Source organism: Saccopteryx leptura, chromosome 4 (genome assembly GCF_036850995.1).
Source record: "Saccopteryx leptura isolate mSacLep1 chromosome 4, mSacLep1_pri_phased_curated, whole genome shotgun sequence".
NCBI classification, from domain to species: domain Eukaryota; kingdom Metazoa; phylum Chordata; class Mammalia; order Chiroptera; family Emballonuridae; genus Saccopteryx; species Saccopteryx leptura.
Window position 1 is genome coordinate 211,068,992 of NC_089506.1, and position 27,180 is coordinate 211,096,171.

Here is a 27,180-nt window from a genome sequence, read left to right on the forward strand (position 1 = left end):
ACGTGAGGCACGAGGGGCGACCTGAGAACAGGAGACCCCAGCGACACCGAATCCCCCTGTCTGGGGGAGGGTGTCTGGGTGGGAGTAGGAGGCCTGGCTCTGCCTCCAGACCCATCCAGGCTCCTGCTTGCGTGGCTCCTTCTCTCCCCGAACCACTTTATCTGTGGCAAAAGGGCTCTGCAGCAGATAATGCCCCTGGAGCCCTCTGCCAGCCAGGCCAGAGCTGCCCACCCCTGAGGACCTGGCTCCTCTCAACCTCGTCCCAACCCCATGTCCACAGAGCTGGGATTCTTGCTCCCAGAATCCTCTGGGACCGCCTCTACTTCCTCCCTGGAGAGAGGGTGCCCAGTCTCCACCAGCTCCACCCCCACCCAGGAGGAGCTTACTTCCTAAAGCCGGCAGCGCTGTCGGGGTCGAATCGGAGGCCTTCGATTATCAGCTTCCTGACTACTTGCCAGACCTCATTTATGTCTTTCTTTAGATCATCCAAATCCCTGTGGACCAGCTGGAACAGCCAAAGGGAAGAAAAGAGTGTTTAGTCAATTAATTCACTCCAGAAAAGGGTTTGCAGTAACCTGCAAAGTTACCTTGAGTACAAGGAGATTAAACAGAAAAAGTCGGGTGGTTCAGGAAAGAGAACTGACGAAGCCTGGGTTAAAGTTTGTACCCCTAATGCATGTGAAGTGAGCTTCCCAGCAGCCAAGGCAAACACCATCCGTTACTGCCTCCAAATGATAAAGCCAACCCTATGCTCAACTACAGTCCTGCAGGCCCAAGAAACATTCTCTCAATGGTCCTCAGATAACTGACATTCACATAGTCAACACATATTTACTGAGATCAGTATATGGTCAATGTTTTTAATACATTCACAGACTTGTATAACCATCACCACAATCAATTTAGAACATTTTCATCACCCCCCAAAAAAGGTCATACCATTAGCAGTCACCCCCCCCTTCCCACCCAGACCCCCAGGGGTAGCAACCATTAATCTATAATACTTTCTGCCTCTATAGATTTCCCTATTCTGAACATTTCACATAAGTGGAATAACACAATCTGTGACCTTTTGTGTCTGGCTTCTACCACTGACCATAATGTTTTCATGGTTTATCCAGGCTGTGGCATATATTAGTACTTCATTTTTTTTAATAATTAAAAAAAAATTTTATTCATTTTAGAGAGGAGAGGGAGAGACAGAGAGAGAGAGGAGAGACAGAGAGAGAGAGAAGGGAGGGAGGAGCTGGAAGCATCAACTCCCATATGTGCCTTGACCAGGCAAGCCCAGGGTTTCGAACCAGCAACCTCAGCATTTCCAGGTCAACACTTTATCCACTGCGCCACCACAGGTCAGGCACTTCATTTCTTTTTATGGCTGAATAATATTAGATGTTATGGCTAGACTACATTTTGTTATCCATTCATCTATTGGTAGATATTTGGGTTGTTTCCACTCTTTAGCTGTTATGAAAATTCTGTACAAGTTTTCACACAGACGTAAGTTTTCATTTCTCTTGGGTATATACCAAGGAGTGGAAATGCTGAATGGTATGGTAATTCTATGTCTAACTTTTTGGAAAAACTGCCAGACTGTTTTCCATAGTTGGACTTCTGGGTTTTTTTTCAGGCGAGAGGAAAAGCGATAATGAGGCAGACTCCCACATGTGCCCTGACCAGAATCCACCCAGCAACCCCATCTAGGGCTGATGCTCGAGTACTAAGCCACTTTCAGCACCTGAGGCTGATATGTTCCAACCAACCTATTCTTGGCGCCCAGGGCCACACTCGAACCAATCAAGCTTTCACTGTGAGAAGGGAAGAGGGAGAGAAGGGGGAGAGGAAGGGGCAGAGAAACAGACGGTAGCTTCTCCTATGTGCCCTGACCAGGAATTGAACCCAGTATGTCCATATGCTGGGCTGATACTCTATCCACTGAGCCACCAGCCAGGACCAGGACTTCTGAATTTTTAAAGTGTTCCTTCCAGAGGTGCTCTCCCTTTGGGAGTATGGCTATGCCTTTCCCTTTCCCTCATTTCTTCTCCTCTTCTTCCCCCAGGCGTGTTTTCCTTGTCCCTCTCTTTCTCCTAAGCTCTAAGGGACCCCACGAGACTTGCAATCAGGGGAGCAGTGGGCAGCAGCAGCTTGTCCCAAACTAACCCATTGAACCTGTCTCCAAGATCCCCTTTCCTCTAACTTCCTTCCTGCACGGCCAATAAATCCTTCCTTTACTTGCAGAAAAAAAAAGTGTTCTTCCAGGGCCCAGATTTTGGTCTCTAAATACCATTCCTCAATAAAAGGACCTAGGACTCCATGGAGATATAGCTGATTCAGGTCAGAGGAAGAAAATGTTGACAAACAGCCTGGAACATTTGGCATTTAGGAAAACAGACCAGTTACCTGATGACAGAGGGTCTAGTCCAGGGGTCCCCAAACTTTTTACACAGGGGGCCAGTTCACTGTCCCTCAGACTGTTGGAGAACTGGACTATAAAAAAAACTATGAACAAATCCCTATGCACACTGCACATATCTTATTTTAAAGTAAAAAAACAAAATGGGAACAAATACAATATTTAAAATAAAGAACAAGTAAATTTAAATCAACAAACTGACCAGTATTCCAATGGGAACTATGCTCCTCTCACTGACCACCAATGAAAGAGTGCGGTGGGGGCCAGATAAATGGCCTCAGGGGGCTGCATGTGGCTCGCGGGCCATAGTTTGGGGACCCCTGGTCTAGTCAAAGGGCTCATAAGCAAGCTAACTCCAAGGCCAAAGATGAGATCGTGTGAGTTACAAAATAAATAGTAAATTGATTGAATAATTTGAATATATAAAAATCCATGATTCATGGTGACAGAAAAAAGAAATAAAAATAGAAACCTTCATTTGCCACCATGCTTTGGATGTGGCTATTTCCATCAATATCTTCCCCTAAAAATTGGTCATTAAAAGAAATAATTCATCATTGTTTCTGTCTTTCCTGGAAGAACCATATTTCAGAGTAATTAGCTCAAGTTGACAAAGGCAGAGCTCTTCACAGATTTCTAGCTGATAAATATAGAAATGATATCTGTCTTGCTCTCGTGTGTCACTGTTCTGGGGGAAGTCAGCAGCAATGTCATTGGGCCACTGGAGCAACCCTAAGAAGGAGTTCATGTGATGAGGAAGTGAGGAGTCTTACCCACGGCCATGTGCGGGTGCCATCTTGGAAGTGGCTCCTCCAGCTCCAGTCAAACCTTCTGATGATTGCAGCCCCAGATGATATCTTATTTGCAACCTCATGGGTGACCCTGAGCCATCCAGCCAAGCTGTTCTTAAATTCTTGACCTTCAGCACTAAACGTTTGTTGGTTTCAGCTGCTAGATTCCAGCATAAATTGTTACACAGTGAGTGATAACTAATACAGGAAAACTCACCTTGGCGCCCAAGTCCTTGCGGAGCCGCTCCATGGCCGCCTTCCAGTCGTCCTCATGGGACATGACCCTGAGCAGCATGCCCTGGATCATCTCGTTCAGCTCCCCTGTCACCGTCTCCAGGTCAACCCGGCTTGCCTTGCTCGCCAGGGTGCTCCTGTCCGCTTTCTAGAGAGAGAAGGGACTCAGAGAGGCAGAGCTGCAGGAGTGGGGGCAGGGGGGAGCTGGGGCAGATCAGACCACTTTAGTCCATTTTTCAAGTTTGGGACCCTGGACATCTAGCCTTGGCTTCAATCCAATCCTGGGGTCTATGTTGGCTCAAAGACAACCATCAGATGTAAGCCCAGGTTTTCCTATGACGGACAAGTTAGTGCATGGTTTTTAAGTTCACATAACAAATTGTCACTAACCCTGAGTCACTGAAAGTGGGAGTTGATGGGACACCTTTTGAGAAGCTTCCCCGGCCTTTCCATATGAATAACGGTAGAGGGACACGGCAGTCTCTCTGCCAGGTTTGTCTTGGCTGGATGACCCCACCTTGCTGGGCGGGCGAGTCAGGTGCGGGGTGGCCGAGCAGGACAAGCAGAGGAAGCGGCTCACTCACCTCTTTCAGCTCCTGCTCCATCACACATTTGTCTGCCTTGTGCATTTCTAGGCTTTTTATTTGAGCTTGGAGAATCTAAGAACAGAAGCAAAGGGCATGTTATCCATCCTTGGAAGCCCCAAGGGTAACATCCACCTTTCGCCCCACCCTTGCTGTGTGCAAGGCAGGAACAGTGAGGCCCAGGGAGCAGCAGGTAGGTGGGCACAGGGGAAGGCTCGGACTCCTGGGCCCTGGTGCCCAGGTTAGAAGGGAAGACCCGTGGGAGTCGGGAAAAGCTGTCCTCTTGGAGGTAGACGCGGCCACTTTGCTGCACAGGGAGGCAGACCCGAGGAAGGATCCAGGGGTCTCCAAACTTTTTACACAGGGGGCCAGTTCACTGTCCCTCAGACCATTGGAGGGCTGCCAAATACAGTGGTCCTCTCACTGACCACCAATGAAAGAGGTGCCCCTTCCAGAAGTGCAGTGGGGGCTGGATAAATGGCCTCAGGGGGCCATATTGCGGCCCACGGGCCGTAGTTTGGGAACGCCTGGATAGACCAATGCTAATGCTTTTGTTCCATACATGTTGAAGGCAAGTTCATTTCTTCAGATCTATAACGAGGTCCCAGTAAGAACTACAGTCTTCCTCAGCCAAGCACTTACATGTCACATACTCTCTGCCCCATTGTCAAGGGAAACCCTTATGTCCCATCCCCATGACTCCACAAAGAACCAACTCCCTCCATTAATTCTGCCCCTTGCCCACTTATTGGACCCTCCCTATGATAGCAGCAGCAGCAGCTAACCTGGTTAGAAAGAGCCCCACACCCACTGGGCCATGTCCCTAGAGCGTGAAGTCACTTTCTCACAGTGGAAAAGAGGCTTCTACTTCTCCTTTCATATCTGGTCTTCCTCTCACCCTTAGCAACAGAACCTCCAACTTTCGGCCGGCATCTGACCTCCCATCACGCCTACCTTTCACAGCCTCCCTATAGCCTGATGTGACCACTGCTGGCTTGAATGCAGAGTTCATGTCTAGAGCAGTGGTCCCCAACCTTTTTTGGACCACGGACCGGTTTAATGTCAGAAAATATTTTCACGGACCGGCCTTTAGGATGGGACAGATAAATGCACAAAATAAAATTATGCGACCAGTGTAAAAACTGGTATTTTTAAATATAATTGTCGAACTTATGATATTTATTGGGCTAAGTTAAAGGAGGAATGAGCATGTCCTCATTATTCAGGCTGTATTTAAATTTGTTATTTTTTCAACATTTCATGTTATTTATTCTTTCTCTGCGGACCGGTACCAAATGGCCCACGGACCAGTACTGGTCCGCGGCCCGGGGGCTGGGGACCACTGGTCTAGAGTACTAGCAGCCACCCTGCAGCTTAAGGTGACCTTGTGAATGGAAGTCACACTCCATGGTATTCTAGACCAGCTCTAGTCTAATCATCTCTGACTTTCCTGTTTTTCTGAGTTACCTTGTCTCAGTCAGTTATTTGGGAGCTTATGTAATTTGAAGTGAAACCTAATTTTAATTAATGTAAAGCTCCATCACATCCAGTTGGAAAGGGAAAGTAATGTTTTCCATAGAGTCAAAAAGAACGAGTTCTGTCCTCACTTACTTTCCTGCTGTGTTCTCAGTGGGAAACACTCTGAGAGATGAACTCTAAGATGATGCATGTGTTTCCATCTTGATTGGGTGGTGGTGACATGGATGTATAAATAGGCAAAAATTAATCTATCTCTTATATATACTTTAAATGTAGGCATTTTAGGCCATGGACCAGTAGCTCAGTTGGTTAGAGCATCATCCAGATACGCCAATGTTGCAGCTTTGATCCCCAGTCAGGGCCCATACAAGAATAAACCAATGGATGCATAAATAAGTGGAACAATAAACCAATGTTTCTCTCTCTCTCTCCCTCTCTCTCCCTTTCTCTCTCTTTCTAAAAATGTAATAAAAAGTATTTTTAAAAACTTGAGCATCTGCCTGACCAGGCAGTGGCACAGTGGATAGAGCATCGGACTGAAATGCAGAGGACCCAGGTTTCAAACCCCGAGGTCGCTGGCTTGAGCTCAAGGTTACTGGCTTGAGCAAGGGTCACTCGGTCTGCTGTAGACCCCGGTCAAGGCACATATGAGAAAACAATCAATGAACAACTAAGGTGACACAACAAAGAATTGATATTTCTCATCTCTTCCCCTTCCTGTCTGTCTCTATTTGTCCCTCTTTCTGTGTCTATCTCTGTCACAAAAACAACAATAACAACAAAAAAAACACCTGGGCATCTTACTTGCACAAATTATACTTTGATTAAAAATACAAATACCACTGTCCCTGGCTGGGTGCTCAGTGGATAAAGCATCATCCCAGAGCACCAGAGGTCACAGTTTTGACCCTAAGCCAGGGCACATCTGGGAAGCTGTCAATGAGTACACAGCTAAATGCAACAACTAAGTAAAACAATGAGTTGATGTATCTCCCTTTATCTCCCCCCCCCCAAAATTAATGAAAAAATTAAAAATGAAAACAAAACACAGCCTGACCAGGCAGTGGCACAGTGGATAGAGCGTCGGGCTGGGATGCGGAAGACCCAGGTTTGAGACCCCGAGGTCGCCAGCTTGAGCGCGGGCTCATCTGGTTTGAGCAAAAAGCTCACCAGCTTGGACCCAAGGTCGCTGGCTTGAGCAAGGGGTTACTCGGTCTGCTAAAGGCCCACGGTCAAGGCACATGTGAGAAAGCAATCAATGAACAACTAAGGTGTCGCAACGAAAAACTGACAATTGATGCTTCTCATCTCTTTCTCCATTCCTATTTGTCTGTCCCTATCTATCCCTCTCTCTGACTCTCTGTCCCTGTAAGAAAAATAAATAAATATTAAAAAATAAAAGGAAACAAAACACAAATACCACTGCTTGCTCTCAAATACAGGAGAGCCTGGACGGTGTCTGCCTTGGCCGCTGCATCACCACCAGGCCCTAGAAGGGTGCCTGGTGCAGTGAAGGCTCAGTAGCATTGGCTGAATGACTCAATGAGTGAATAAGAGGAGTCTTTGCATCCTGTTATGGTCATAATATCTTCTCCCAGGCATCCAGGTAAAGCAGTCATGTGTCTGCATGCCCTCACTGCTCTCCTGGAACGGCTCGACTGGGGCTGCTGATCTCTCACACATGTTCCTTTAAGAACATATTTAATGAAATGTATTGTATACAAAGCCCTGTTCTTCCAGGTCCTTCCAGGGTTAACTTGTCTATGCTATTAATTCTTTCTTGTTGGCACAAAGGATAGGAAGGAAGTCAAGACAAAGGCTGCCTTGCTCCATTTGGCACTGTTCGGTTGGGCCTCATGCCCTTGAGTTTCTCTCAATCAGTGATGACTACCTATAGACGGATACTGTGACCCTTCCTGCCCCCGTGCAGGGTGGGCATAGCGCTGGGCACACATCGGACATGTTGAATAAACTGGTTCATCTCCATTGAGTAAGGACACCAATGTATTCCTAGGACATAGCAACCTGGCCTCTTTGAAGCACTGATGAAAAGAGGGCCCAAGGCCCCGGCCGGTTGGCTCAGTGGTAGAGCGTCGGCCTGGCGTGCAGAAGTCCCGGGTTCGATTCCCAGCCAGGACACACAGGAGAAGCGCCCATCTGCTTCTCCACTCTTCCTCCTCTCCTTCCTCTCTGTCTCTCTCTTCCCCTCCCGCAGCCAAGGCTCCATTGGACCAAAGTTGGCCCGGGCGCTGAGGATGGCTCTATGGTCTCTGCCTCAGACACTAGAATAGCTCTGGTTGCAGCAGAGCAACGTCCCAGATGGGCAGAGCATCGCCCCCTGGTGGGCATGCCGGATGGATCCCAGTCGGGCGCATGCGGGAGTCTGTCTGACTGCCTTCCTGTTTCTAGCTTCAGAAAAATACAAAAAGAAAAAGAAAAGAAAAGAGGGCCCAAAGCTGCAAGGAGATGACATTGTCCCTGATCTTGGTACTCACAAAGGTCTGACCCTATAACCCTAGGCTGGGAACTGGTTCTCCGTGCACGACTTTTTTTTCTGAGTTGCCCTGTGTGGGTCCTTCCCTTTTTGCCGCCCCCCCCCCACATCCTAATGCATGCCATCAATAGCCCTCTGACTGGGAATCAGAAGCCCCCATGAAAGCCATCTCAGCTGGTTCTGTCTGGATTTCTTATCTTTCTATTCTGGGGGAAGGTCATCTCCTACTGCGAATGACCTTGATCCCTCTCCAAATGTCTGGGACACAGCACAGACTGGACGGTTCTGGGGTCCAGCTCAGAAAGTGAGAACCCCTCAGGCTCATGGAGAAGGTGTCTGGTAGAGTGCGCCCCTGGTAGGTGTTCTGTGTCCCTCTCCACACTTCCCACGTAAGCAACTCTGCTGTTCCAGAGAGCCCTTCGGCACCGATCACTCAGAAACGAGGTGGTTTAGGGGAAAAGTTGTGAATGTAATAGTTGGTGTAAGAAATCCTCTGATTTGGCCTGACCAGGTGGTGGCGCAATGGATAGAACATTGGACTGGGATGTGGAGGACCCAGGTTCAAGACCCCAAGGTCGCCAGCTTTAGTGTGGGCTCATCTGGTAAAAAAAAAAAAAAAAGAAAGAAATCCTCTGATTCATTTGACTCTTTCAGCATATTCTGAGGCTTCACTCTGTGCCGGGCACCCTTCTAGGGCTGGGTGGCCCAGTGATCAAGATGGACACCATCTAGGCCCCCTGTTTATGTGCATGTGTGTGTGCTGGGGGCAGGGCTTGTTTCTAACTGAAGTGTAATTTTTTAAAAATGTTTGTTATTGATTTTATTATTATTATTATTATTAATTTTTTTTTGTATTTTTCTGAAGCTGGAAACGGGGAGAGACAGTCAGACAGACTCCCGTATGTGCTCGACTGGGATCCACCTGGCATGCCCACCAGGGGCGAAGCTCTGCCCACCAGGGGGCGATGCTCTGCCCCTCCGGGGCGTCGCTCTGCCGCGACCAGAGCCACTCTAGCGCCTGGGGCAGAGGCCAAGGAGCCATCCCCAGCGCCCGGGCCATCTTTGCTCCAATGGAGCCTTGGCTGCGGGAGGGGAAGAGAGAGACAGAGAGGAAGGAGGGGGGGTGGAGAAGCAAATGGGCGCTTCTCCTATGTGCCCTGGCCGGGAATCGAACCCAGGTCCCCCGCACGCCAGGCCGATACTCTACCGCTGAGCCAACCGGCCAGGGCCTATTATTATTGTTTTTTACAGAGACAGAGAGAGAGTCAGAGAGAGGGATAGAGAGGGACAGACAGACAGGAACAGAGAGAGATGAGAAGCATCAATCATCAGTTTTTCGTTGCGACATCTTAGTTGTTCATTGATTGCTTTCTCATATGTGCCTTGACCGTGGGGCTTCAGCAGCCCGAGTGACCCCTTGCTCGAGCCAGCGACCTTGGGTCCAAGCTGGTGAGCTTTGCTCAAACCAGATGAGCCCGCGTTCAAGCTGGCGACCTCCGGGTCTCGAATCTGGGTCTTCCGCATTCCAGTCCGACGCGCTATCCACTGCACCACCAACTGGTCAGGCTATGTTATTGATTTTAGAGAGAGGAAGGGAGAGAGTAGGAGAGAGACAGGAACATCTGTTCCTGTATGTGCTCTGACCCAAAATGAACCGGCCACCTCTGAACTTTGAGATGATGCTCTAACCAACTGAGCTATCCAGCTCAGGCTGAAGTGTCATGTATACACTGGAAAATGTCCATTAAATGTTCACTGGTTCCTGTGCTTCTGGTGCATCTGTGAAATCTTGGAGAGGGTCTGAATAAACGATGAGAATCCGTCCCCTCAGCTGCCCATCCTTGGACCGCCCGTATCCCCAAACCTTTAAGTCATCCAGGCGAACGTGAATCTTTTCCACTGCCCTGTCCAGCACATTGTGATGATCCTTTATTATCGCTATTTGGTGGCCCCAAACTCTCTCGAGTTCTTCCTCCTAAAAGGGGAAGACACAGACATCCAAAGTCTCTGCTTCTGAGGTCACCATGGGTGAGCCAGTGTGTCTCCAACCTGCCATCTTTGTTCCCCCAAGCCTGCCATCTGCATAACCATCTAGGACACTTGCCCACATGCTGAGGCCCCCATACCAGCTGGAGTAGCACATGCTCTGCAGCTGCCTTCTCAGCTACAGGACAGATATGCCATCTGATCTGGGTTCTAGAGTCTGCCATCAGCTGGCCTCACACCATCATTTTCTTTTTATTTATTTATTTATTTATTTATTTATTTATTTATTTATTTTACACAGACAGAGAGTGAGTCAGAGAGAGGGATAGACAGGGACAGACAGACAGGAATGGAGAGAGATGAGAAGCATCAATCATTAGTTTTTTATTGCGCGTTGCAACACCTTAGTTGTTCATTGATTGCTTTCTCATATGTGCCTTGACCGTGGGCCTTCAGCAGACCAAGTAACCCCTTGCTTGAGCCAGCGACCTTGGGTTCAAGCTGGTGACCTTTTGCTCAAACCAGATGAGCCCGCGCTCAAGCTGGTGACCTCGGGGTCTCGAACCTGGGTCCTCTTCATCCCAGTCCGATGCTCTATCCACTGCGCCACCATCTAGTCAGGCCATCATTTTCTTTTTTTAAAATTTTTTTATTTATTCTTGATTTTAGAGAGAGAGGAAGGGAAAGAGAGGTAGAGAGAGAGAGACAGGAACATTGATCGGCTCTTGTATGTGCCCTGACCAGGGATTGAACTAGTAACCGCTGCACTTTAGGATAAAGCTCTACCACTTGGCCTGGGTACCTTCTCCTCCTCTTCCTCCCCCTCCTCCCCTTCCTCCTTCCTCTTCCTCCTCTTCCTCTTCTTCTCCTCCTTTTTCCCTCCTTCCTCCTTCTCCTTCTTTTATTGTTTTTTTTTTCTTTTATTATTTTTTTGAGAGAGGGAGGGAGAGAAACATTGAACTGCTCCTGTATGTGCCCTGACCGGGGAATAGAACCGGCAGCCTCCACATTCCGGGATACTGATCTATCTGGCTAGAGCTTCTTTTATTTTAAGTGTGAAGAAGGGAGATAGATAGAGTCCCTGACCAGGATCCACCAGGCAACCCCTGTCTCGGGATGACCCTTCAATCAACCCAGGTATCCTCAGTGCCTGTGGCCAAGGCTGGAACCAATTGAGTCACTAGCTACCAGAGTGGAAGAGAAAGAGAAGGGGGAAATGGAGAGGAAGAGGAAAAAAAGAGGAAAGAGAGTGGGAGAGAAGCAAATGGTTGCTTCTCATGTCTGCCCTGACCAGGGATCATACCTAGGATGTCCACATTCCAGGCCAATGCTCTATCCACTGAACAAACCGGCCAGGACCTTTTTTTTTTTTTTTTTTTTTGAGACACAGAGAGAGAGGGGATGGAGAAGGGAAGCATTCATTTGTTTTTCCACCCAGTCATGCATTCACGGGTTGTTTCCTGTGTGTGCCCTGACCACAATTGAACCCACAACCACAGAATGACGCTCATCCAACTGAGCTAATCGGCCAGGGCCCACCAGCTTCTTAATCAAAGCTCTTTCTGCCTGGGAAACTGACCTGTATCCTGGATTTCTGGAGGTTGCCAATCTTTTCTTGCAGTATGTCCACTGCCGTCCCAAGCTTGGAAGTGGCTCCCATATTAGCTGAAAACAAAGGAGGAAATGGCTGCTGGAGGCAGGGATGGGGGAAGACGCTGTGATTAGAGTCCCACCTACTTCTCCTATGAAGTGTCTGAGCTAGTGCTGTCCAATAGCGAGATAGTGTGCTGTGAGCGTGGGGGCCTTCAAGGTCATTTTAAAATTTCCCTAATAGTCACATTTTAAAAATAAAAAAAGAAGCAAATGACATGAATTTTAGTTTTATTTACTTGTTTTAAAATTTTATTTATGGATTTTAGAGAGGGAGGGAGGGAGAGAGAAAAAGAGCATTGATCTGTTCCTGTATGTGCCCTGACTAGAGATCAAAGTGGCAACTTCTGCATATCAGGACAATGCTCTAACCAACCGCGCTATCCGGCCAGGGCTAGAAGCAAGTGACATTAATGTTAATAAAATATTTTATTTAACCCACCATATCTAAAATAGTATCACTTAAACATATAATCAGCCCTGACTGGGTAGCTCAGTTGGTTAGAACATCGTTCTGATACGCTCAGGTTGCGGATTTGATTCCTGGTCAGGGCACATACAAGAAACAACTAATGAACACATAAATAAGTAGAACAACAAATCAATTTATCTCTCCCTCTCCCTTCCTCTCTCTCAATCCAATAAATTTTAAAATAAATAAATATGTAATAAGAGCATTGAGATATTTTACGTTCTTGTCTCTGTACTAAGCCTTCAGTCCCCACTGTGTGCTTTCCACTTAGACCACATCTGAACGCGAACTCAGCCATTTCAAATGCTCAGTAGCCACAGATGTCTTGGGCTATCATACTAGAGCAGGCCGAGGGAAAACTCTCCAGAATTTACTCCCTTCCCAAAACTGACCCTGAGAAAAACGATGAAGTAACTTATTTATATTATTCACCAAAAAAAAAAAAAAAAAAAAAGATTTAACAAAAGAAGAGAGGAGTTTTAAAAAAACAAACAACGCTTTATCCAGTTCCAGATAAGAGGCCAAAAACTAATGTACAGGACAGAGCTAGGAATGTATCAAAAATCACAGCCAAGCCTGACCAGGCGGTGGCGCAGTGGATAGAGAGTCGGACTGGGATGCAGAGGACACGGGTTCGAGACCCCGAGGTCGCCAGCTTGAGTGCGGGCTCATCTGGTTTGAGCAAAGCTCACCAACTTGGACCCAAGGTCGCTGGCTCCAGCAAGGGGTTACTCCGTCTGCTGAAGGCCCGCGGTCAAGGCATATATGAGAAAGCAATCAATGAACAACTAAGGTGTTGCAACGTGCAATGAAAAACTAATGTTTGATGCTTCTCATCTCTTCGTTCCTGTCTGTCTGTCCCTGTCTATCCCTCTCTCTGACTCTCTCTCTGTCTCTGTAAAAAATATATATATATATCACAGCCAAGATGCCCACAAGCATCTTGATTGATTGATTGAATTTAGAGAGAAAGGAAGGGAGGGAGAGAGAGAGAAACATCCATTTGTTGCTCCACATACTTTTGCATTCATTGGTTGATTCTTGTATGTACCCTGATCTGGGACCAAACCCACAGCTTTGGCATATCAGGACAATGCTCTAACCAAATGAGCTACCCAGCCAGGGCTGGCTTTACATTTTGAATTTAAATTAATTACTATCAAAATCTTAGCTGTACCCCAGTATTCACTAATGTCAATGTGATTCTTTGTAGCTATGTGAAGTTCTACCTTTTCTTTTTAAGATGTGTAGAATAGTACAACCCATCATTACAGGTGGCTCTGAACATGGGTTGGACTTAGGTGAATTCAACTATTGTACTTGGCAGAGAGCAAACTAGCAAGATACTGGTTTAGAGAGGAGAGAGCAATGGATCTCACAGGGGGTTTCCAGGCCGCAGCATCAGCAGCATCACCCCAGGAAGGGTTAGAAGTGCACATTCTTGTGCCCTCCCCATACTGCCTGAGTCTGACACTTCACGGTGGGCCCCATCAAGCCTCCCATGAGGTGCTGAGGTGAGCTCCAAGTTGAGAACCATTCGAGTGGGCCAATGTGCCCCTCCATATCCCACGGTGAGCATATGCCAATCACAGGCAGAAAATGGGAGCATAAATCTACTTGTCCCACTGCCACCCAGAATGTGATTGTGGCCTTTGGGATGCATATGTTCGCCTGGCAGTTGTTCCTTTTCCCAAAGTGACCATTCATCTAGGCCCTGTTCAGTGCTGTTGGACACTCTAGAGCAGTGTTTTTCAACCAGTGCTGCGGCACACTAGTGTGCCGTGAGACATAGTCAGGTGTGAGTATAAATACATTTAGAAACTATATTATTAACTATATGTATAATATGTACTGTGTTAGAGTGTCATTTTGTATCATTTTGGTAGGTGGTGTGCCCCAGGATTTTGTAAATGTAAAAAATGTGCTGCGGCTCAAAAAAGGTTGAAAATCACTGCTCTAGAGGATCTGGACTTATCAAAACACTGTACAGTAAGGCCCTGGCCACTGGCTCAGTGGTAGAGCATCAGCCCCTCATGTGGATGTCCCAGGTTTGATTCCCAGTCAGGGCACACATAAGAAGCGCCCCTCTGTTTCTCCACCCTTCCCCCACTCCCTTCAGTCTATCTCCCTCTTCCCCTCCTGCAGCCATTGCTCCACTGGAGCAAGTTGGCCTGGGTGCTGAGGATGACACCATGGTTTTCACTTCAGGCACTAAAATGGCTCCATTTACAATGGAGCAACGGCCCCAGATGGGCAGAGCACTACCCCTTAGTGGGCATGCCCCGTGGATCCTGGTTGGGCGCATGCGGAAGTCTGTCACTCTGCCTCCCTGCTTCTCACTTCAGAAAAATACAAAACAAACAAACAAACAAAGAAAACCCACTGTATAGTAGTACTGTGTTTTATGGGCTATTGAAAGAGACATTTTCAAGAGTAATTTTGATATATAATTTTTCTCCTTAAGCATCAACTTTAGACTCTAACTGCCCCTCTCTCCTAAGAGAAGACCTCACAGTACATTCGCCAGAAGGAACGGACTAAACTAGTAAGAGGCTAATGTTTACACCAAAGGAACGAGTGGCGAATGGTTGAATGTAGGTTTTGTCAGGGCAGTTAAACAGAGGAGACGAGTTGCTTCTCGGCCATGGGGGGGCCTGAGCTTCCCCGCCCTCCCCAGAGCCAGACTGGGCCTACCTAGATAACTCATGCGCTGTTGTAGGTTGGTTGACAGCTGGTTAAACTCTTCTTTCAGGGAGTCGTGTCTAATGGGCATCTGGGCTATGTGGCTCATGGAATACCTGACGGCCTTCTTCTTGTCTTCGGGGGTCACAGCCTGTTGGGCGGCCAGCATCGCCTGGGACAGGGCAGCATCAGGAGAGGTGAAGCCAGCAGTAAATGGAGGAAAGAAGTCTTCATGGATCTCCTCCTGCAACTCTTCCATCTCGGACTCATCGGCGAAAATCACGGAGTCAGTGGCCCCACGGGAAGACCCAGCACCCAACACATCTGCAAAGACCCCTAAGGGCCCAGATGCAGCCACGGTCGTTGCTACGGTGGCCAGTTTGGTGGCAGGAGCATCCTTGACGGCCTTGGCGGCGGCCTCGGCTGCCTGGGCTGCTGAGGTCGCCGCGGCAGCTGCATAGGCGGCGGCGGCGGCGGCTGCGATGGCAGCTGTGGTTTTCATCCGCTGGAAGGCAGACCGGGGCGCTTTAGCGGGCACCCCCTCCAGGGCCTCAGCCTCGGGGGCCTTCACGTGAGGTAAAGAACCTTCTTCTCCTGTTTCTGAGACAACTGGGAGCTGGCGCCTCCTTGCCTGGCGAGAGCGTGGCTGAGGCAGGCGAGGCCACTCCGAGCCAAGCTCTGGGGCCGGCGCGGGGGACCCGTCTTGCTCAAGTGGAGCAGATGGGGGGCCCAGTGGGCCTGGGCCGGGCTGGAAGTACTGTGGGCCCCAGAAAGGCCAAGTGCTAGGTCCAGGGAGGCCTCTGGGAAATGGCCACCTTCCTGGCTGCATAGGCCAGAATCCAGGAGGTGTGGGCTGAGGGCCTGGGGCAGGCCCAGGTCCAAGGGCAGGCCCAGGCCCAGGTCCAGGTTCATACACAGGTTCAAGTTCAAACGCAGGCTCAGACTCAGAGGCCGGCCCAAGTCCAAGTGCAGGCCCAGGTCCAGGAGCAGGCCCAGGACCATACCCAGGCCCGGGTCCATACCCAGGCCCAGGTCCATATCCAGGCCCAGGTCCAGGAGCAGGCCCAGGACCATACCCAGGCCCGGGTCCATACCCAGGCCCAGGTTCATATCCAGGCCCAGGTTCATATCCAGGCCCAGGTCTAAGGGCCATACTAGGTCTGTACGTAGGCCAAGGTGCTAGCATGACCCCAGGAGTCATACCAGGCCCCAGCTTGGGCCCCAGTGCAGACATGGACTCAGGCTCTGGCCTAGAACCAGGCCCAGGCCCGAGCACCCGAAGCTGGTCCAATGCCTGGGTCCCTGTAAGTGAAACCGCCAGGGCAGGCTCCTCTTCCTCTTGTTGCTCCAGGTCCTGGTAATGCCAAATGGCGTCCAAGGACTTGGGGATTTTGATAGCTTCTGAGACCTGGCTGTGACCAATGCTGTCAAGGTTCTCGGTGGTCTGGGAAAGGCCAGCCTCCGCGAGCGGCTCTGCAGCCTGCCAGAACGGAGCAGCTCCCTGTGGAGAGGGCAGATGGGTCGGCCAGGGCTGCTCCAGGCCAGCTCAGCGGTCACCTGCCAGCTCCCTCACACCTGCTTCCCCCTCCTCTGTCCTCTTTCACTTACCGGGATGAACATGGCCTCATGGAGGCCACTCCAGAGCACCGTGTCCTCAGCTTTGGGGACGGTGAGAATCCTGTTCTGGAGAGTCACCTGGAAGGGGAGGGAGGGGGTTGGTAACAAGGGATGTAAATCTGGAGGGCGTGATGCCCTTCGGGGGGCTCCCTTGCCCACGCTGCCCTCCAAACTCACAAACACATGGGTCTTCCCAGACTGCGTGCCCCTCTGTCCCCGTCCCTGTCCCCAGCACCCCGGCCCGGAGGTTGGGAGACCAGGGAGGGAGGATGGCGCCACGGCCCTCACCACGTCCCGCTGCAGCGCATTTATCTTCCGGTTTTGCCCTTTCAAATCATCAAAGAAAGTGCCGATTTTTTCCAGGTTTATCTGTCAAATGAGCCAAACCCGTGGGTCAGGAGCACAAGTTCCAGTCCCAGTCCTCCCTCTCCCACTGCTCAAACACAAGGTCTCTACCCTAGGCGACTAAGAGTTGGAGACGGAAGACAAAATGTTTCCCGGGGAGTAAGAAAGGGGTAGGAAAGCGTTGCCTGAGCAAATAAGTTTGGGAAACATTGGGCTTAAAGACCATTCAGTGGGTTTTTGTATTACAGGACTTCTCAGAGCCTTTAGTGGGCAGAAGTACATTGAGAATCTTCGAGAGGTGGGCTGAGGAGGCATTGTTCCTCAAACAGATTTGTGTTGTATGACACAGTTTCCTAAAAGTGCCCTTTCTGCTCAGGTCAAAGCTACTTAGCCCAAGACTGAAGTTCTCCCGGTTGCCATGAGGATCAGATGCAAACACTGACCTGTGCATGGGGGATGAGGCATTAAATCATGTTATTTGGAGGCAAGTTGTAAAACCTCAGCCACTATACCGGCCTGGGGGTGTGGAGAGCTGACTTCTGAGCCCATTTCTGACTCCCCAGATATGAGCTCACACTTCAGAAATTTCAGGACCTTCCGCGTCCTGGTAAGGAGTTAGAACATGCCTGGGTTGATGTCCTTGTGGCTACAGAGGGAGCTAGCATGTAGGCCTGTGCTAGGTTTACTTCGCTTCTCAGTGTGAACAGAGCTTTCTAGAAGAGGAAGAGATATTCTCTTTCTCCTATGTTGATAGCACCTACCTACTGAATATGAAGCCAACCCAGAGGAAAATGATCACTGACAGTGAGGTGTTGATGTGATATGAGCACCTAGATCTGGCTGTACCTGACAGCATTCCTGAATTTTTTAGTAAATGAGACAATAAATTCTCTTATTTTACCTAAGCCAGAATAAACTAGTTTCTGTCACTTGCAAATGGTGTGTCATTGCCTAGCAGGGTGAGGAACATAGCAGGGTGTGAGTCATGGAGGGTTCAGTTCGATAGTTCGATGGGCCAAGTGGCTGAGTCATGTCAGTCCCATCTCCTGTCCCCAAGGCTGTGTCCTCTGACTAAGAACAGGTTTCTTAGATTTATCCTGTCACTCAGCCACCAGTGGTCCAAGCAGCGTGGCCAGCTTGGAGAATGCTGGGAGGGTCTACCTTATCAAGCATGTCCTTCAGCATGTCCACATCCTTCCTGAGGGTTTTAATGGTGACCTTGAGTGCACAAGTGTCAGTGAGCAAATCCTGGAGAGTCTTCATTGACTAAAGAGGGAAAGAGGAGGGGAAAAGTACAGTATGGAAGCTCTCTGATGACTGCCATGGTCCAAGAAGTCCTCTTCGCTCTCTCAAGGCCTAGGCTGACACATACTCAGAGGTCAGCAAATTACACTTAAGTCAACAGTGCTCTGAGCTCTCAAGTGACCTGGGTGGGAAGGAGGCAACCCTGTGTTTAAATCTATTCAGTAACTAGGAGTCACTCATTATGAAGCGTCTCATTCCTTTGGTGGGAGCCGCTGGAAGATCAGCAAGGGAGTTATGATTGAATCTACATTTTTTTTTTTTTTTTTTTTTTTTAGCAAGAGAGAGACAGAGAAAAAGACAGACACAGACAGGAAGGGAGAGAAATGAGAAACACCAACTCGTCATTGCAGCACTTTAGTTGTTCATTGATTGCTATCTCATATGCCTTGACCGGACTCTAGCCAAGCCAGTGACACTTTGCTCAAGCCAGCAACCTTGGGCTCAAGCCAGTGACCTTTAGGCTCAAATCAGTGAACATGGGATCATATCTATAATCCCATGCTCAAATTGGTGAGCCTGTGTTCAAGCTGGATGAGCCCAGCGCTCATGCCAGTGAACTTGGGTTTTTTGTTTGTTTATTTGTTCTTTCCTCCCACCCCCGAAGTTAGAAATGGGGAGGCAGTGAGACAGACTCCCGCATGTGCACAACCGAGATCCATCTGGAACGCCCACCAGGGGGTGATGCTCTGCCCATCTGGGGCGTTCGTTGCTCCATTGCAACCGGAGCCATTCTAGCACCTGAGGCGGAGGCCATGAAGCCATCTCAGCACCCAGGCCAACTTTGCTCCAATGGAGCCTTGGCTGCAGGAGTGGAAAAGAGAGATAGAGAGGAAGGAGAGGGGAAAGGGTGGAGAAGTAGATGGGCGCCTCTCTTTTGTGCCCTGACTGGGAATTGAACTGAGGACTTCCACATGAGGGGCCGACGCTCTACTGCTGAGCCAACTGGCCAGAGCTGACCTTGGGGTTTTGAACCTGGGTCTTCAGTATCTCAGGTCAACACTCTATCCACTGCACCACTGCTTGGTCAGGCTTGGATCCACATTTTTTATTTTTTTGACAGAGACAGAGAGAAAGTCAGAGAGAAGGACAGATAGGGACAGACAGACAGGAAGGGAGATAGATGAGAAGCATCAATTCTTCATTGTGGCACCTTAGCTGTTCACTGATTGTTTTCTCATATGTGTTTTGACTGGAGGGTTACCGCAGAACAATGAACCCCTTGCTCAAGCCAGTGACCTTGGGCTTTAAGCCAGCTACCTTTGGGCTCCAGCTCTCAACCATGGGGTCACATCTATGATCCCACACTCAAGCCAGCAACCCTGCGCTCAAGCTGGTGAGACCATGCTCAATCTGGATGAGTCTGCACTCAAGCCAGTGACCTCAGGGTTTCGAACCTGGCTCTTCCGCATCCCAGTCCAATGCTCTATCCACTGCACCACCGCCTGGTCAGGCTGGATCCACATTTTTAAACGGTTCTTTTGGTGCATGTGTAGATTGATTTCAGGAGGACAACAGGGGAAGCTGGAAGACCAATGAGGAAACTTTTAGACAAGAGCTGATGGGTACAATTCTGGGCTCACAGCTCAATTTCACCACTGACTAGAGATGTTACTGCATCCTTCTAAGTGCTTGAGCTGTCAATCGTAAAATGGGTATAAAAATGTGATAAAGGGCCTTGTGCATAGTTAGGCATCCAGCTAACAAAAATAAAAAATAGCAAAATGGCAGAAGTTCTATTTATTAGTAATTATAAGAAAATGTAAATGGATTAAAATTTTCATTAAGTGGCAGAGATTGGAAGAATGAATAAGAAAACATGAGCCAAACTTAGTGTGTATAAGAGACATATTTTAGCCCTGGCCGGTTGACTCAGCGGTAGAGCGTCGGCCTGGCATGCAGAAGTCCCGGGTTCAATTCCCGGCCAGGGCACATAGGAGAAGCGCCCATTTGCTTCTCCACCCCCGTCCCCCCTCCTTCCTCTCTGTCTCTCTCTTCCCCTCCTGCAGCCAAGGCTCCATTGGAGCAAAGATGGCCCAGGCGCTGGGGATGGCTCCTTGGCCTCTGCCCCAGGCACTAGAGTGGCTCTGGTCGCAGCACAGCGACGCCCCGGAGGGGCAGAGCATCGCCCCCTGGTGGGCAGAGTGTCGCCCCTGGTGGGCGTGCCAGGTGGATCCCGGTCGGGCGCATGCGGGAGTCTGTCTGACTGTCTCTCCCCGTTTCCAGCCTCAGAAAAAAAAAAAGGAAAAACAAAAAAACAAAACAAACAAAAAAAAGAGACATATTTTAGATTCAAAGATGCAAATAGGTTAAAAATAAAAGAATATAAAGATATGCTATGCAAGCAGTATGTATCTAAAAGAGATCTGGAATGATTTCAGTAATACCAGACAAAATAGACTTTAAGATAAAAATTGTTACTAGAAAAAAAAATTGTTACTAGAGCCTGACCTGAGGTGGTAAAATGGTTAGGGCATCAACCTGGAATGTTGGGGTTGCCAGTTCAAAACCCCAAGCTTGTCCTGATTGGGGCACATGCGAGAGGCAGCTACAAGTTGCTTCCTCCTCTTTTCCCCAGCCTTTCTCTTTATCTCTGCTCTCTCTAAAAACCAATAAATAAAATCTTTTTTAAAATATTGTTACTGGAGACCCAAAGAAACATTTATAATGACAAGAGCATCATCCCAGCAGGAATATATCATAGGTAAAACATATTACACCTAACAATGGAGCTCCGAAACACATGCAGCAAAAACGGACAGAACTGAAGGGAGAAATAGACAGACAATTCAACAAGACTAGTTGGAGACTTCAAAGCCCCATTTCTAATAATGGACAAAACAACCAGACAGATAAACTGGGAAATAGAAGGTTTGGACAACACTATAAACCAATCTGACATGCAGGCATCTACAGAAAACTCCACTCAACAATGGCAGAATACACAATCTTCTCAAGCACGCATATAACATTCTATAGGATAGACCGTATGCTAGGCTATAAAACGAGTCTCAATACATTTAAAAAGGACTGAATTAGTACAAAAGGTGTTCTCTAACCACAATAAAACTCACAAATATGTAGAAACTAAATAACATTTTCCTAAATAATTAATGGTTCAAAGAAGAAATCACAAAGGAAATTAGAAAACACTTTAAGATGAATTAAAATTAAAACACAACACACAATTTATGGGATGCTTTAGCTGCATCCCATAAATTTCTTTTAGAGAGAAATTTTAGCGGGATGTGACTATATTAACAAAGAGGAAAGATTTTATATCAATAGCCTAAACTTCCACCTTAGGACACGGGAAAAGCAGAGCAAACTAAACCCAGAGCAAGTAAAAAATAAATAAATAAATAAATAAATAAATAAATAAGATTAGCGTGGAAACTAATGAACTAGAGAATAGAAAAATAACAGAGGAGCCCTGGCCGGTTGGCTCAGTGGTAGAGCGTCAGCCTGGCATGCAGGAGTCCCAGGTTCGATTCCCGGCTAGGGCACACAGGAGAAGCGCCCATCTGCTTCTCCACTCCTCCCCCTCTCCTTCCTCTCTGTCTCTCTCTTCCCCTCCCGCAGCCAATGCTCCATTGGAGCAAGGTTGCTCCGGGCACTGAGGATGGCTCTGTGGCCTCTGCCTCAGGTGCTAGAATGGCTCTGGTTGCAGTGGAGCAACGCCCCAGATGGGCAGAGCATCGCCCCCTGGTGGGCATGCCGGATGGATCCCGGTTGGTCGCATGCGGGAGTCTGTCTAACTGCCTCCCTGTTTCTAACTTCAAAAAAATTTTTTAAAAATAAATAAATAAATAACAGAGGGAATCAAACTAAAAAGCCTGTTCTTTGAAAAGTTCAACAAAATTAGCAAACCTTTAGCTAGACTGACCAAGAAAAAAGAGAAAAGACTCAAATTACTAGAATCAGAAATGACGAGAAAACATTATTATTGACCCTACAAAAATAAAAAATAATAAAAAAAAAATTATAGCCTGACCAGGTGGTGGCGCAGTGGATAGAGCGTCGGACTGGGATGCGGAAGGACCCAGATTCGAGACCCCGAGGTCACCAGCTTGAGCGCGGGCTCATCTGGCTTGAGCAAAAAGCTCACCAGCTTGGACCCAAGGTCGCTGGCTCCAGCAAGGGGTTACTCGGTCTGCTGAAGGCCCACGGTCAAGGCACATATGAGAAAGCAATCAATGAACAACTTAAGAAGTCGCAACGCGCAACGAAAAACTAATGATTGATGCTTTTCATCTCTCTCTCTGTTTCTGTCTGTCTGTCCCTGTCTATCTCTGCCTATGTAAAAAAAACAAAAAAAACACCAAACAAACAATTATAAAGGAATACTGTGAACAATTGTAAGCCAACAAATTAGATAATTGGATGAAATAAACAAATTCCCAGAAAGACATAAACCACCAAACCTGCCTCAAGAAGAAATAATCTGAAAAGATTTAAAACAAGAGATTAAAATAGTCATTAAAAAGAAAAAACACAAAGCGCAGGGTCACCAGTTTGAGCGTGGGATCATAGACTTGACACCATAGTCGCTGGCTTGAGCCCAAAGGTCACTGGCTTGAAGCCCAAGGTCGCTGGCTTGAGCCCAAGGTCGCTGACTTGAGCAAGGGGTCACTCACTCTGCTGTAGCTCCCTGGTCAAGGCACATATGAGAAAGCAGTCAATGAACAACTAAGGAGACACAACAAAGAATTGATGCTTCTCATCTCTCTCCCTTTTATCTGTCTCTTTCTTGCTAAGAATTTTTTTTTTTAAACATGGACAGAGAGAGAGTCAAAGAGAGGGATGGATAGGGACAGACAGACAGGAACAAAGAGAGATGAGAAGCATCAATCATCAGTTTTTTGTTGTGACACCTTAGTTGTTCATTGATTGCTTTCTCATATGTGCCTTGACCGTGGTCTTCAGCAGACCGAGTAACCCCTTCCTCAAACCAGTGACCTTGGGTCCAAGCTGGTGAGCTTTTGCTCAAGCCAGATGAACCTGCACTCAAGCTGGAGACCTTGAGGTCTCAAACCTGGGTCCTCATCATCCCAGTCTGACGCTCTATCCATTGTGCCACCGCCTGGTCAGGCAAAAAAATTTTTTTAAGTAAAATAAAAAGCACAAAGATTGGCCCTGGCTGGGTGGATCAGTGGTAGAGCATCAGACCAGTGTGTGGATGTCCTGGGTTCGATTCCCAGCCAGGGGACACAGTAGAAGCGCCCATCTGCTTCTCCACCCTTCTACCTCTCCTTTTTCTATGTCTCTCTTCCCCTACCACAGCCAAGGTTCCATTGGAGCAAAGTTGGCCCAGGCACTGAGGATGGCTCCATGGCCTCCACCCCAGGTGCTAGAATGGCTCCGGTTGCAACAGAACAATGCCCCAGATGGGCAGAGCATTGCCCCCTAGTGGGCATGCGGGTGGATCCCAGTCGGGTGCATGCAGGAGTCTGTCTGACTGCCTCCCCACTTCTAAAATACCAAAAAAAAACCCCACAAAAAAACAAAATAACAAACTTATGTTCACAGAAAAACTTGTGCACCAATGTTCATAGACGCACTATTTATAATGGCCTACAGGTGGAAACAGCCAAATGTCCATCAACTGATAAATAAAATTCCATACATTGAAATATTACTTGGCAATAAAAAGAATAAAGTACTGATATAACTATGATTTAATACAACTAAACCAAAAGTATATAATCAACCCTGTGCTTTCACCTCTGACCAAGCTCCTGTTACAGCTGAATAGCCTGTTCCAGGAATAAGGAACAGACACCTGAGTCAACAACAAAAACTCAAATGTTTCCAGGACTTCTGTTACTGTTAACTAACCAAATGTTTCCAGTATAATTACAGAAACAGGACCCCTGTATCCTACAGGAGTGATGCCCAGTTCAGCCACTGGTATGCTGCTGACTCTAGGGTCCTTATCAGCATTGACAAGAATAATAATCAATCGCGTGTTTACTGTAGCTCACCTCCCATTTTGGTATAGTCCCTCTCCCTTTGATCCTCTGTTCTGTCTTCCACTGTTTCCCTCCCCCTCCTGATAGAACCCCTTGCCTGCCCTGACGAGTAAAATGGGTCTTTGAGGACAAGCGTCGCCCATTTTCTCAAGTCCCTGCACTTGGATAAACTTCTTTCCTTCTCACCAGCACTTGTCTCACGAGTTCGGTTTTCGGGCTGACAGGCAGACGGTCCTGTGGGGCGTATCCCCAGTTCCACTGATACAGGCTACATCTTGGATGAACCTTGAAAACATTGTGCTAAGTGAAAAAGTGGGGCTTCAAAGAGGAGCAGGAATGGAGAATGACAGCTAATGGTTAAAGGGTTCCTTTTCTGGCTATGAAAACATCCTAAATTGACTGTGATAATTGCGTAACTGTGATTATACCAAAATCACTGAACTGTGTAGACTCAAGTTTTATTTCATTGAGGTATAGTTGACATACATGAAGAAGATTGTACAGGCCCTGGCCGGTTGGTTCAGCAGTAGAGTGTCGGCCTGGCGTGCGGGGGACCCGGGTTTGATTCCTGGCCAGGGCACATAGGAGAAGTGCCCATTTGCTTCTCCATCCCCACCCCCCTCCTTCCTCTCTGTCTCTCTCTTCCCCTCCCGCAGCAAAGGCTCCATTGGAGCAAAGATGGCCCGGGCGCTGGGGATGGCTCCTTGGCCTCTGCCCCAGGCGCTAGAGTGGCTCTGGTCGCAGCAGAGCGACGCCCCGAGGGGCAGAGCATCGCCCCCTGGTGGGCAGAGCGTTGCCCCTGGTGGGCGTGCCCGGTGGATCCCGGTCGGGCGCATGCGGGAGTCTGTCTGACTGTCTCTCCCCGTTTCCAGCTTCAGAAAAATAAAAAAAAAAAAAAAAAAAAAAAAAGAAGATTGTACAGTTTACCCGGGTAAACTTTTTGGTATGTGGACTACATCTCAATAAAACTGTAAAATATAGCTTTTTTTTTTCTTCTAGAAACAACTGGGGGAAATGTCAACACTGTCTATTAAATGGTATTTGGGAGTTATTGTACTGAAAAAGCCTAATCTTCTCCAAATGTGGCTCTTGGAAAATTCCTTCTCTGCAACTCCATACAACAACTACATTTCCACCAGTAACATCATGGGGTGGGTTTTATAAATCCTTATCTGCTGTAAGGGAAAATGATTCGCAGTGAAATCTGTGAGGTCCAGACCCCTCGCCGACGCAAGGATCCTTCCCTCTCCCCGTCTCTCCAAGGGGTGACCGGATGGATAGGGACAGACAGACAGGAACAGGAGTCATTTTCCGCCCGCGGGCAAGTACACATCAAACCCAGAGAAGATGGTGAACCTCACAGGCTGCTCCATGAGTGCAGGCTGCACGAGAAAGGAGAAAGATGATTTTCTCATGGGGTGCTGCTCCCCTGTGACAGACAGTTATAGGTTTCCCACCCCAGCTCCAGCCTGCTCCTCACAAGTCTGAGGACAGGCCCTGAACTCCAGTCTAGGGAAGAAGGGCCACATGCAGGGGAAGCAAGCCTGGAAAGCTGCCCTTCCTGGAAGTGGACCCTAAGGCGTGTGGGACTCCCTGCAGGCCCTTGCAGCCGAACTTGTTCAGACTTGCACTCTCTGACTCTGTGTGTGTGTGTGTGTCTTTCTGAAGAGGGTTTGAAGAATGTAGATTCAGGCTGGAGGCCCGGTGCCTAGAAGAGGTCTGGAAGGGACCAATATGGGGTTCAAAGCAAACACCCCCTCGGACAATCAGCTAGACTGATCCACGTGGCCACTGTGGCCTGAGCTTTGGGAAATGGGAATGCTAAGGCCTCTTCCCTTCCAGACAGACCTGGGAATGCAGAGGCACTTCCTGGGACCCTGGGAGAGCGCTGCCGACCTCCGGAAAAACCGTCACTATCATTGTAGCTGCCTCAACCCTGATTCTCTCCTTCTCTAAGTCCCCAAAGTCTCTTTCGTGCCCTTAAACTCTGATATGAAGTTCTCAAAAACAAGTATAAATTTAAAATCATTTTAATTGTAGGATATTCCACAGGAGTTTGGGGTTGGGAGGATGTAATGCAGAGGGAGTTTTGAAATTAAAAACAAAAATAGGCCCTGGCCAGTTGGCTCAGCGGTAGAGCGTCGGCCTGGCGTGAGGGGGACCCAGGTTCGATTCCCGGCCAGGGCACATAGAAGAAGCGCCCATTTGCTTCTCCACCCCCCCCCCCTCCTTCCTCTCTGTCTCTCTCTTCCCCTCCCGCAGCCGAGGCTCCGTTGGAGCAAGGATGGCCCGGGCGCTGGGGATGGCTCCTTGGCCTCTGCCCCAGGCGCTAGAGTGGCTCTGGTAGTGGCAGAGCGACGCCCCGGAGGGGCAGAGCATCGCCCCCTGGTGGGCAGAGTGTTGCCCCTGGTGGGCGTGCCAGGTGGATCCTGGTCGGGCGCATGCGGGAGTCTGTCTGACTGTCTCTCCCCGTTTCCAGCTTCAGGAAAAAAAAAAAAAAAAAAAAAAAAAAAAAAAAAAAGCAGATTGATGCATTCCCCTAGTGGGACCCACGTGGTTCCCATTTTGTCTTGTGAGGCCAGCGGCCGGGGGTTATCATCACAGACAAGGTAACTGAGGCCTCAAGGAGACACCAGGGACGTACAGACAGCTTTCTGAAACTCACTGCCTGGGAGGTGCGGTGGGGCCCAGGAACCTGCGATTCTGGGGCAGGTCCCCAGGTGGGCCTGGTTTGGAGCAGGCCGGGTAGGCCAAGGACACAGCCAACGGGGAGCCCAGGTTTTCCAACTCGGCAGTTCTCAAAGGCAGTGATTTGGGCTCAGCGGGGATTTGGCAATGCCTGGAGACATTTTGTGTTGTCACGGTTACAAGCAGCTCTGGGCACCTGGTGGGCATAGGCCAGGGATGCTGCTTAACATCCCACAGTGCACAGGACAGTCTTCGCCACAGTGAATTACCCAGCCCAAACGTCAGTCTTGCCAAGGGTGAGAAACCCTGCAATCTGGTTAACAACAACTTGTTGGGGGCCTGAGCCCCCAAATCCGGCAGAGCCAGCGGCTCCTCCCAAACCTTCTCTCAAGAAGCCCCTTGATGCCCGTGCTGGTTTCCTGGGCACCATTCACTCTGTCTGGGGTGGGCAGTAGGGCCTGTGCACCTTGA

The 27,180-nt window shown here is 48.6% G+C and overlaps 1 protein-coding gene across 1 annotated transcript in view; it reads right to left on the minus strand.

Annotated features, from left to right (window-relative positions):
* The window catches only part of C4H16orf96 (chromosome 4 C16orf96 homolog), a 46,764-nt gene that overhangs the window by 14,168 nt on the left and 5,416 nt on the right, over positions 1–27,180 (minus strand). Inside the window, exons 2-10 of the mRNA XM_066382741.1 lie at positions 17,909–18,013; positions 16,691–16,771; positions 16,399–16,480; positions 14,798–16,297; positions 11,561–11,646; positions 9,860–9,970; positions 4,023–4,097; positions 3,422–3,586; positions 387–505 (exon numbers count right to left, since the gene is read on the minus strand). Of these exons, the coding sequence (XP_066238838.1) occupies positions 387–505; positions 3,422–3,586; positions 4,023–4,097; positions 9,860–9,970; positions 11,561–11,646; positions 14,798–16,297; positions 16,399–16,480; positions 16,691–16,771; positions 17,909–18,013 (2,324 nt within the window). The remainder of the gene's footprint in view (positions 1–386; positions 506–3,421; positions 3,587–4,022; positions 4,098–9,859; positions 9,971–11,560; positions 11,647–14,797; positions 16,298–16,398; positions 16,481–16,690; positions 16,772–17,908; positions 18,014–27,180) is intronic.